Source organism: Anguilla rostrata, chromosome 16, assembly GCF_018555375.3.
Source record: "Anguilla rostrata isolate EN2019 chromosome 16, ASM1855537v3, whole genome shotgun sequence".
Taxonomy (NCBI): domain Eukaryota; kingdom Metazoa; phylum Chordata; class Actinopteri; order Anguilliformes; family Anguillidae; genus Anguilla; species Anguilla rostrata.
In genome coordinates, this window is record NC_057948.1 from 7,001,033 (window position 1) to 7,013,618 (window position 12,586).

General features: G+C 52.7%; 1 protein-coding gene across 1 annotated transcript in view; it reads right to left on the reverse strand.

Annotated features, from left to right (window-relative positions):
- The window catches only part of LOC135242613 (neuron navigator 2-like), a 139,392-nt gene that overhangs the window by 34,520 nt on the left and 92,286 nt on the right, over positions 1-12,586 (reverse strand). Inside the window, exons 13-19 of the mRNA XM_064313763.1 lie at positions 9,936-10,245; positions 8,640-9,306; positions 6,584-6,994; positions 5,755-5,820; positions 3,544-3,588; positions 1,282-1,445; positions 454-633 (exon numbers count right to left, since the gene is read on the reverse strand). Coding sequence (XP_064169833.1) covers positions 454-633; positions 1,282-1,445; positions 3,544-3,588; positions 5,755-5,820; positions 6,584-6,994; positions 8,640-9,306; positions 9,936-10,245 — 1,843 coding nt within the window. The remainder of the gene's footprint in view (positions 1-453; positions 634-1,281; positions 1,446-3,543; positions 3,589-5,754; positions 5,821-6,583; positions 6,995-8,639; positions 9,307-9,935; positions 10,246-12,586) is intronic.

A 12,586-nucleotide genomic window follows, 5' to 3' on the forward strand; every position in this document is an offset into this window, starting at 1 on the left:
AAGAGCTAACCCCACAGCCCGAAGAGCTAACCCCACAGCCCGAAGAGCCGCCTGGCTCGCGCCCAGACACACAGAATTCAGCACAGCGTCGAAGAGCTAGCGGCTAAACCACATTCCTATGAAAAATCACCTGTAGATTCAACCAAGTATTAATCGGAGCTTTAACTTCAGGTACCTTATTGTGGTAAAAGTCAGTAGAAGGATACGTGTAGCTGAAGGAAATACACTTATTTTTCTAAACAATAGAGCTTCTTATTGAATATGATATGGCATAAGCGCAAATGAAAGACTCACATTATATTATATTCTACAGTGCACAATTTTGTAAGCTTGACAGAGACCCTGTTGATTTTCACTGTTGACTTGTGACACAGTTAACTGACAGGCTAACTCAGGACCGTTATGTGTTCTCCCCTGCACTGTGTGTGTGTGTAACGGGTTTTCGGGGCTCACCCTCCTCGAACCCGTCCCGGAAGGAGCCGGAGCGGCTCATGGCGCGGCCCTTGTCGTCCAGCGACATGGAGGAGTTGCGGAGGCGGGGCTCGCCGTAGGCGTCGTACGGGCCGTCCTGATTGGACAGGCTGTTGGAGCGCAGGCTGGCCAGGTTGATCTGAGCGGCCGTGGTGGGGCTGCCTGTGAGGGGGGGGCGAGGTCACACAGGACCAGTCACATGATCAGCTGACGGGTGAAGACTCCGTACGAAAAGCACGTAGCAGGAAAGGAGTACTTATCGGGGTAAGTACAGATGCACAAGACGACAAATTACACAACTTATGAATCACAAAATAATAAACACATGAACAGTAAAGCAAAAACTTATAAACTTGCTTTAAAAGTTTCAACAACATACATCAACTGGGAGGCCACTTCGCAGAGAGGGAAGCTGACGTCTCAAATGCTTGAAATGTTACGAAAAACACACCAGGTGGCAACATTAATCACGTACTGAATTACAGCAGGGAGAATGCAAGTGGCTACAAATGACATCATCGGCGTATTAAAATAAGCAGGCCCTCATCCTGAGATAAGAGACCAAGGAGGAAGCAGACATTTCAAGATGAAAGATTTACATTTGAAACAGCAAGCTCACAAGTTTTTGACTTGGAGATACTCATTTCCTCCAAAAGACATGACAGAACTGATTGGAAATGAACGTTTTGACTGGACGGGGACTTTCAGAGGGCATGTAACTAGAGAAGGGAAGGTATTTGAGGTTCTGTAGACATGCGTGAGGCGGAGGGGTGGGGTGGGGGGGGGTTGTGGGCGGAGGGGCGGGTTTACCGAGCTGGCCGAAGTTGAAGCGCGTCCCGGAGGAGGGAGAGGTGAGGCTGGACCCGGGGGAGAAGGGCGAGTTGCTGGCCGAATCCTGCAGGCCCCCCGCCGAGTGGGAGCGGAGCCACTCCTTGGCCTCCTCGTGGCTGCGCAGGTGGGGCAGGGGGGCGTACCTGCAGGGGGGGGGGGGCAAACGGGGCAGCTTACCAACAGACCACGGGCGCATGACACCCGAGAGGCACCTTTGGGGAGGGTGCGGGGGGTGCGGGGGGGAGGCAGGGTATATTTTTCACTTTGCAGAGACACACAGACACAGAGCCAACAGGGTCAAAGGTCAAAGGAACTATGCAGTTACACGTGAAGCGACAGAAGCACAATCTACGCATGATGTAGCAGGCCTCCGTTTCGAAGGCTTTCACAGTATGCAATGCATCTTGAGGCGGTTGCAATGTAAGAACAGCCGGTCCAGTGCTCAGCTCATGCGGTGATTGGATCAGGTAAGCGCCAGCCTATTCACCCGTGCACACGCAACAGGAACTCCAGAACGCTCAAGACGTCTTTTCCCAAATAATCTTTCCAGGAACCACTGATTTCCGGCTCTTTATCCCTTTAAGGTGTGACATCACAAATGCGTGATTAGAATGTTCTTAACTGAACATTCCAATGCTGATGTCACAATCACTACTGGTAATTGAAAGCAGTGGAGTTCTAGAACACTCACTTAGAATGTTTTTTTGTTTTTTTTGGGGGGGAGGGGGGTCCAAAAAACCTGCTCTTCAAATGGTTATATGTCTCTGGGGGCCAGTAGCTTAATTTCGGTTCTTCGTCTTTTGCTACCCTCATCCAATCGCGCGTAAGCCCCCCCCATGTGCGTGCGATTACGTCATACTCATGGCTGAGACATTAATACTCTTAAAATGAGCTGGAGCAGTGCCCGGTCTCAAAATCCCACAGCATTAACGCCCGGGAGAGGGGGGGGGGGTGGGAGGTTAAATCTACTGGGGCTATATCAGGCTCCCAATTCGCAGACGACACAGATTTTGTCTCAGTGCGCTGGGAGCACGTCCGGAGCGTGTTCGCTCAGAGAGCAGAGACAATGGGCTCAGCAGACCTTAAAGACACTAGGTGTCTGCTCCGCTGACCTCTTGACCCCGGTGTTTGCCCTGTGTCAACCTGAAGCGCTTTTGCGTTAAGCCCCTCCCCCTCGGCACAGTCCCAGCTCAAGCCCGGCCCACGGGAGCCCACAGGAGTCTGCTGGTCTGGGAACCTTACCCGCCCAGCCAAACACGCCCTTCTCCAGCGAGAAACCCAAAGCCGTTCCCAGCCTCGATATTCAAATACGAGTTTTTCCCCTCGAACCCCTTTACCTTTAAAAATTAGAATGGCACGGAAGTTCCCACAGCCAAAGCGCGGAGCGAACGGAGCAAACAAGCCAACACAGACCAGACGGCAGCAGCAACAGAAGAGTAACAGACAGCAACAGCGACAGGACAGAAGCGAGGTGCCGAAAACAAACGTGCATGTTAGCGTGTGCGTGCTGCTCGAGCTACACACATCGCACAGTGACAGGTGGCGGTGCACCTGGGGTCCCCAGACACAAACCGGTGAAAGGGCCGCAAAATGGAAAGCTGCTAGCAGGCCGTGGAACATGAACTAGTACAGCCGTGGAACATAAACCAGTGAACAGGCCGTGGAACATAAACCGGCGAACAGGCCGTGGAACATAAACCGGTGAACAGGCCATGGAACATAAACCGGCGAACAGGCCGTGGAACATAAACCGGCGAACAGGCCGTGGAACATAAACCAGTGACAGGCCGTGGAACATAAACCAGCGAACAGGCCGTGGAACATAAACTAGTGACAGGCCGTGAAACATAAACTAGTGACAGGCCGTGGAACATAAACCGGTGAACAGGCCGTGGAACATAAACCAGCGAACAGGCCGTGGAACATAAACTAGTGACAGGCCGTGGAACATAAACCAGCGAACAGGCTGTGGAACATAAACCAGCGAACAGGCCGTGGAATGTAAACTAGTGACAGGCCGTGGAACATAAACCAGCGAACAGGCCGTGGAACATAAACCAGCGAACAGGCCGTGGAACATAAACTAGTGAACAGGCCAAGTGACACAAACCGAAGAAAGCAAGAAAAGGTGCGGACGGCGAAGAGAGCGTGCACAGACGAGTGGAGAGAAAGAGAGAGAGAAAGAGAGAGCCCTGAAGAGCACAGCCAAGGAGGGAGGGGTAAAGCTGGAAGCCCCGGTACCTGAATCCCTTCTTGGGCAGGGTGTTGCGATCGAGACGAAGGTCGCTGTGGGCGGGTCAGAAAGAGGCATTTCAGAGGACAGGGGAAGGTGGGGGGGGGGGGGGGTGTGACACAAAAGTTGAAACGAGATCCCCCGAACCACCGACCCCCGTTCCACCCCCAGTGATTTTCAACAGGGGGTCTTCAAGCTACTGTAGGGGGTCCCTGGCCAGACTTGATATACAGTGACTATATATAGATTAGGAAAAACACTTTAAAATATCAAGCCCTTTTTTTAACTTATGGTGGGGGGGGGGTTCCCATGGATGTTTTGAGCTTGGGTGGGGGGGGGGGGGAGGGGGGTCCCTGGATCAAAAAAAGGTTGGAAACCCACTGATTTAAGAAACAGAGAAAAACGCAAAACACGAATCCCAGCAAATTTTTAAATGACCAGAGAGGCTCTAAAGAGAACTTGGCGGGCTGCGTTATTCTTTTGGGTGCTCCTGTGCAGACAGTTGCCGCGGCGATCGGTAAAGCAAGACAATTACATGAAGCTTACGAGCTTTCCCGCACAATTACTGCATGACAGGCACACGCAGAACCAGGTTTCTAAATATGAGATTAGCGTCTAATGTGACGATTTGATTTGCGATTGGCGGGCATCCACACTAATTTGTCGCAAAGCGCAGCGTTAGTCATCAGGGAACTCCCTTATTGGCTGAGGGAGAGGTCGAACGTGCCAGGTATCTCGGCTCAGCGGCTAACACCTGGTTAAACCAGGCGGGTAATGGCAGAGAGATGAAATGGAGTGGATTGATGTTTAAAAGGCCCCTGTACTTGGGGGGGGGGGGTGCTGGGTTCAAGGACAGTCCTAAGGGGGGGGGCGCTGGTACCTGTTGCGGGAAGCTTTGGAACACAAATGAGAACCTGATGACAGGACAACGGTGACCCAGCCAAAGCAGAGCTGTGCATGCGACAGGAGCAGATAACAAGCAGTGACCTCGCTGTACCAGCAAACCCAGCACACGAGTAAACACACACACACACACACACACAGGGCTCTCTGCCTGCGGAGACAGGTGCACAGACAGGTGTCCCAAACACACACACACAAGCGCACGCACAAATGCACACACATGCACGCGCACATATACGCACACACACACACACACACACAAATGCACGCGCAGACATGCACGCACACACAGACACTACACTAATACACACACACACACCCACAAACGTATATACATATACGCACACACACACACACACAAACGCACGCGCAGACATGCACGCACACACGGACACTACACTAATACACACACACACACACACACAAACGTATATACATATACACGCACACACACACACACACTCTACACTAACACACACACACTACACTAATGCACACATATTACACTAACACACACACACACTAGACTAATAACAAACACACATACACACACACACTTGCATACACGAACACACACATGCACGCACACACTTGCATGCATACACAAACACACACAGACATAAACATGCACACACTCGAACACCAGCCACCTGCTGCAAGGCTACATGAATAGGCTGCACAGGCTGCCGTTGAGTGCGATGCACCCACATCGACTTCACTGTTGTGGGAAAACAACAGCAGCTGCTCCAGAAAAACGAACAGAAACAACACACACACACACGCGTGCGTACACACACACACACGACACTAACACACCCCACACACACACACACACGCACGCTGTAACAGCTGCTCCGCTGCAAGGTCTTCTGAAGACCAAACAGGTTTTTCCACACGTGACAAACCACTCCAATCAGTTGATAACGCTGATTATTTTCCACAGATTTCGTGCACGCAAGCCGCACCGAAAGAGCCTCGCCAGCCCCGTTTGACCTATCCCTCGGCAAGATGGCTTCCTCAATGGAAAACATAAGCCAGTCCAGTCCAGTCCAGTCCAGTCCAGTCCGATTAAAACCAAACTGGACCTTGCAGGAGACAAACTCAATTCCCAGCCGCAATATCAGACTGGGCCAGCAGGTGGCGACGCGGCGGTTTGGGAGCGCGACGCACGGCACCGCAGGAGACAACGCTCAGCCCGGCACGCCACTCCACACGACGACACAACACAGGAAGCCGCGTTTTTTTTTAAAACAATTTTCCCGTCGCTACGGCGCCAGGTGCAGCAAGCAACCCCGCGAGACGGAGACGCGTTTTACCTGTCCTGTTTCCGTGGTAACGTGTTTCGGGCGAATTTGGGACTGGCGGAAGGGGAAGAGAGGGGACTGCAGAGGTGGGGTGGGGAGGGGAGGGGTTGGGGGGAGGGGGGGGTAAGGGTAGACACAACACAGAGAGAATTAGTCAAGATAGGGGAGAGGAAGGGAGAGGTCAGACAGCAAGACAGAAACCCCCCCACTACATTCCACCGAGCACCTTCAGAAACCCCAAGACAGACGCCAGAGCTCCCACCAACACCAGCCTTTCACACTGCGTATAAAAACACCGAGCCAGTTTTATGCAAAATAAGAAACAGGGGAGAGAAAGAAAAAAAAAAGAGAAGCAGAAATTTAGAAAGATTTCATTTGAAAAATTTGTTCAGATTTTGCATGCCCCCTCCCATCATCAGAAGCGGTTTCCTTCCTGGCTCGTGTTTATAAAAATACCTAAAAATTATGTCTCGCTAAACACGTCGATAACTCATTACCGCCGTATGGAAACTATGTCGAGTTACAGCCGTTTCCTGGAGCAAAGAACTGGTTCTGGATGCATAGATTAGTCAGACCGGCGGGTTTATTGTTCAGCTTATCCTTTTTGCTGTCGATCTTATCGCTGTTTTATCGAGCTCTGTTCTCAGTGTTACTCCTCACTGTTATTTACAGCAGGACTGACTCTGGCACCAACAGAACACACGTATCTGCTTTCCAGATGTAACTAATAGATGAATGTAATGCAGTCTAATCTAATTAGAGCAACTCCAGACACCCGGCTCCGTAACGTCCACCAGACCCCCCCCTCCACCTGCAGTCGCCGTCTCTCGCTCTCTCTCACCTCTCCGACATGCCCGTCCTGACGCTGCCCGTCCTGGCGAAGGCGGAGGCGGAGGCGGGGGGGGTGGGGTCGTCCCTGCTGGCGCCGTGGCAACCGGGCCCGCCGCTGCTCATGGAAACGTCGATGGACTCGCAGCTGGTGTGCAGGCTGCTGACGGAGGGGAAGGCCGCGCCCTCCTTGCTGAGGGCGGAGGACGTGCTGAGGGTGGTGCCCCACGTCAGGCTGTTGGAGGGCGCCGAGTAGGCCGAGCCGGGGCTGGAGGCCGGCGGGGAGTGGGAGGGCTCGCCCGAGGGCGAGTCCGGCGCCCCCTGCTGGCCCATGGTGGCGTGGGGGTTGGAGATGACCGTGGAGTTCTTCGTGCTCTCCGCGGTGGTGACCGGGGCCTGCTTGCCGGGCTTGACCCCGAAGAGCCTGCAATGGGGACAGGAAGTGAGAGTGGGAGGACAGGAAGTGAGAGTGGGGAGGACAGGAAGTGAGAGGGGAGGGGACAGGAAGTGAGTGTGGGGGACAGGAAGTGAGAGGGAGGGGACAGGAAGTGAGAGTGAGGGGACAGGAAGTGAGTGTGGGGGCCAGGAAGTGAGAGGGGAGGGGACAGGAAGTGAGAGTGAGGGGATAGGAAGTGAGAGTGGGGGGCCAGGAAGTGAGAGGGGAGGGGACAGGAAGCAGGAGCCAGGGGACAGGAAGTAAGATGGAGGGGACAGGAAGTGAGAGTGGGGGGACAGGAAGTGAAAGTGAGGGGACAGGAAGTGAGAGGGAGAGAACATTTTTTCAGCCATCCAGTTCAAAGAAAGCATAAAAAAGGGAATGTCTTCATTTCCACTGGTATTTTTTTTTTTACAGTGTTCAGTCAGCATTCCTCTGTTACAGCAAATAGACAAAAAACAGAACAGAGGGCAAAGAGAAGACAAGCAACACAAAGGAATTTAAGCTTGGCACGTTGCGAAACGAGGGCAGAACATGCTCTCTCAGATCCTTCATGGTGATGACGATTAGACATTTGTTTCTCATGCTCTCGTGCATATTTTATCAGCGCCCAAAAGTTTCAAGTTAAATAAAAACAGCATGTTTTTTTTAATAGAATTTTTTTTTTTTTTTTTAAACAAAGGCCCCGCTTCTTAATAAAATCCAAAAGACAAACGAGCAAAGAGCTAACGATCCAATTTACTCGCGTCTGAGTGCCCTTGTCGGCACTAACACAAACACAGGAGCAGGCTAATCGGTCGCGGCTAATAAAAAAACGCCTGCGAGGTCTCCCACGTCTTTGAACCAACCGACTAACGTTTGAACTCAATCTGGGCCGTTTCAAACAGCACCAACGAGGCAAAACGCAGTTCAAACAGCACGAGAAGCCTTTCACGAGACCCACGCACCCGACCACCCCGAGCGGGTCCCTCTCCCTGCTCCCCGGACGTGCCTGACATTTTTGTCGCGTTGCGTCACGAGCGTAAGCGCGGCACGGCGACGCCGTGACCTCAGTCTGAGGCCAAGTCCGAGAGCCTGTGCCAAGAGCCCCCCCTCGTCTGAATAAGAATGTGCCAGCGGGACCTGTGGGCCGAGCCTTCACTGCTCTACACTTTGTTGTACATTGCTCTGGATAAGAGCATCTGCCAAATACCTGTAATGTAATGTAATGCTTCAGGGTGTGACATCACAAATATGAGGTTAGAATGTTCTTGACCGAACATTCCGGCGCTGATGTCACAATCATTACCGGTAACCGATAGCTATGGAGTTTTAGAAACACTGAGTGACAGGAGAATTTCGAAAAGAAATTCTGAAAAAAAAAAAACTACTCTTCAAAGGGTTGCGGCTGCGATATTCAAATCTGGCCCTCGGGGCCAATAGCGCTGCTGGTCCTCGTTCCTCCCCTCCAATCAGGGACTGACTGAAACCTGACACACCAGGTGTGTGAAATCTCTGACCAATCAGAGACAAGACCAGACTGCAGACCATCAGACAGGAGAGAAAACCAGCAATACTGCCGACCGGATTCGAGTATCTCGGGTTTAATGAAGGTTGAGCTGATTGGTGGAGGGGTGGAGGGGGCGGGGCTTACCTGCGTAGAGAGGGGGACGACACGTCGGGGTACTTGGCCCCCTGCTGCCTCCCGCCCTGCGGGGCGGCGACAGCGGCGGCCCCCCCGGCCTTGGCCTGGCCGCCGCCCTCCGCGTCCGAGGACACGCCCTTCTCGCGGTCGGTCTGGTTGGGCGCGGCGACGGCGGCGGCCCTGCCGGGGGCCGGCTCGCGGGCCTTGGGCGGCGGGGGGAGGAGGGCGGTCGGCTTGCCGCCGAGGCCGGACTCGATGCTGCTGGTGGACGAGCGGTTGCCGCCGCCGCCGTAGCGGGCCCCGCCCGAGCGGCTGGGCCGCGGCAGGCTGCGGTACTGCAGGTTGCCGCGGGCGATGGCGGGGAGGAGGCAGCCGTCGTCCTGGGCGTCCATGCTGGCCTTGCGGCCGCCGGGCCGCCCGCCGGCCGACCTGGGCACCTTGCCCAGGGTGGCCGAGCCGCCGGCGACGACGGCGGTCCCGCCGGCGCTGAAGGTCGTCGTGGCGACCGGCTGCTTCTTGAAGCCGAAGGTGCTGGTGGGGGCGCGGGGCGCGCTGGGGGGGGGCTTCTTGGCCTCGTCCCCGCTGCTCCGCCCCGCGTCCGAGGGGGAGCGCTGGACGCCGGGGGGCTTGGGCGAGAGACGGCCCTTCTCACACACCTTGGCGTCGTCCGTTTTCCCTGCCGGGGAGACCGAGCACAGCGTTAAACAGGGGCCGCAGAGCTACACTACACATTACAGCGCTAACCAGCAGCGACTTCCAGCAACTTTACATAGCTTTTCACATTGTACATTTATACAGCCCGGATATAACTGAAGCATTCTACAGTACCTTGTCGGTCAAGAGTCGTTCCTACCGGGAACGAACCGACCTTTCACAGCCAGTTCTACACGTCACCGTACGGCTGACACACACACACACACACACACACACTCGTGCGCGCATACACACACACACACACACACACCTTCTCCCTGTTATACAGATTTACACCGTCTCCAGCTTTTGTCACAATTAAAACAATGGCAAAAAATAATAATACAGCACAGTAGCATACAACATTAACATTTTTATTCCCAGTTCTTCGTCTGGCAAAGAGTGTTTGCTAAATATCTCAACTTAAAGGTAAAAGTGCTTTGTTCACGCTCCTCAGTACGAACTGCGAAGTAACGGAAGAATCCTATATGTTCAACAAAACACAGGGGTGTCAATTTTCTAGATATTTGCCAAATTAATTCAGGAAGTGCTGATTTTCAGGTCCTAAATGGTTGATGGCGGTGGTGGGGGGGGTCCGTTTAGGATACGCACCTGCCCCGTGGGTCTTGAGCGCGCCGGTTCCCGCGGCGACGGGCACCTTGGCGCGGGGCGCGGAGGCGCCCACCTGGGCCGTCGCGCCCCGCCTCCAGGAGCCCGTGTGGGAGGCGGCGGGGGCGCGGCGGGGGGGGCCCGAGGCGCTCTTGTCCGACTCGTCCGAGACGTCCGACGGGTTCCTCCGCCATCGCGAGCCCGGCTCCGTCCGGACGCCGCTGTCCGAGCCGCCGTCCGACCGCTTCACCTCGTCGCCCGACCAGGCCGAGCCGCGCTCCGCCGCCGAGTGCTTCTCCGCGTCCGTCTGGGGCTGGAGGGGGGGGATGGGGACACAGGCACGGAGGAGGTTCGGTCACAGGGAGCTCTCGAACATTGAGAGATAGACAGACAGGCAGGCCTGAAAAAACTGCTGGCAGTTATAAATCCAGACATATTACATTACATTACAGGCATTTAGCAGACGCTCTTATCCAGAGCGACTTACACAACTTTTACATAGCATTTTTACATTGTATCCATTTATACAGCTGGATATATACTGAAGCAATGCAGGTTAAGTACCTTGCTCAAGGGCACAACGGCAGTGTCCTTACCCGGGAATCGAACCTGCGACCTTTCGGTTACAAGCCCAGTTCCTTACCCACTGTGCTACACTCCGTCCGTATATATATCTTTCAGTGAATGGACACAGTGTTGTCAATGAGGGGACACTTGTCAGTGTATAGCATAGAAGCGAATGGGTCTCACTCATGAATAATGCGTGCGATCACATTTTAGCATACACTGTGTGTAAGAACATTTTGGCATTCATCATTTGTTTTCTTATCTGTATTTGCTCGTGGTTGTTTCCTTATGCAAATCACATGACCCGGATTCTGCATGAAATTTACAAACAGTCAGCGTTCGTCATCTCTCGTGCCTGAGCTGTGCGCAGAAACAAAGGTCTGCGCGCGTGTCACGAATCCCGTATTTGTTTTTCGTTGGAACGCTTTTTAAGAACAAAAGTAAGAGCAATTTAATGTGAACGAGGCCCGAAAATTTACCCTAGGGGAAAATGGAGAGAGCCAAGGACAGAGTTGTCAATGCATGGACCAGCTAGCCAGATCTAGCAGTGTGAGATAGGGATCCACAGGGAGCTCAAGCCTAGGACCGTCTCTGTGTTGGATACTCTTCTGTTTGTAGGTAGATCTATTGAGCAGAGATTTGAAAATCTACTGCAACGCAATCTACGACCTGGAAGGAAGTGTCCGACCAAGTATTCAACCAGAGCTTACAATCACTGCCATTTTGCTTTGTTTAGTGTACGCAAACAAAACATGCTGAAATGCTAAATCTAAAACTAAAGCTGGAACGCAAACTAAACCAACGAGCACACTCTGAAAACTAGCTAAACCTACATTGGAAAGTGGAACTTAAACTAAAATAGAAGTAAAAACAAAGTTTAAAACACAAAACCCCAATAGCCTTGGTCAGCACTCACACTCATATTTTGTGAACTTGGTACCCGGTTACTGAGGAGGCAGTTTGAATAAAAACGGTAAAATCCTCCGTCAGCCTGTTTTGTCGGCTGTGTTTCCCCCAAACGGAGCGCCCGTTCTGCACTACACCGGGGCAAGGTCCAGCGCCGGCCGGGTTTCCGGGACACCGTCCAAAACCCTCGCCGACCTCGGCTTCGGCCTGCCGGCTTTCCCACAACGGGAACCGGAACATTCCGGGTTCCGGTAAAACATTAATAACTGTGGATGAAGCCTTCTGTCCGGCACCCATGTTTTATTTTTATTTTATTTTTTTGGCTGGACAGTGGGGCCAGCCCTACAAACGCGAATGTCTGTGACTGAGTGACTGAGTGACTGAGTGAGTTATGAAGTTACACCATTGGTCGGCCGGATCACGTGTGTTAGGTCCAGCCGTATACTAGATTTCCTAGTCTTGTTCTTCCTTCTCGGTCTGAGGTATGTGGCTGAATTCGAGCGCAAACGTTTGAAAATCCGGTAAAGACTAACTAAGCTAAGCCTGGGGTACAGTGTGAAACGGTATAAAAAAGGAATCCGGCCACAGACATGCTATTCATTCTTTAGGAGCCTGAGTTACTGACCCTAAATGAAATAAAGGGACAATTAGGGCGGGGCAGAAAGGGCTCATGAATAAATAATGAAGTCTGGTCTCCTGAGACGGGGCATTGGCCAGACACATTAAACTTAGTCAGCAAAACCAGGGGGCGAACGGATGGGCGAGACCGGCAGAAACCGGACTGTGAACTTAATGATCTTTGCACAGTGCCAGAAGGTCTTTAATGTTCACGGTGATTCAACGCCTCGGTCTGACAGTCTCTCCTCTGAAACCGTCATTGTGTCCTCGATTCTCTGAATCAGTCTTAAAACCTTGTGTTTCTCATAACACAATCTTCTGGTTTTGCTCACAGGCTCATAAAAAATGACTTTTTAAAACAATAATGCTGGCTCCAAAAAAATGTAAGACCTTCCGGAACACCGTTATCGGCTATTAAACACGCAACTGTAATCTCCTGTGTGAAAGTGGGCGAGGAAAGAACTTCTATAAAAGGCAACGTTGTTTCAGACTCAGGCTAAAAAAAAGGGTGCTTTGTTGAGATTCTTGGCTGTAAATGCTCATTTGTTACCGTTTAAGTCACT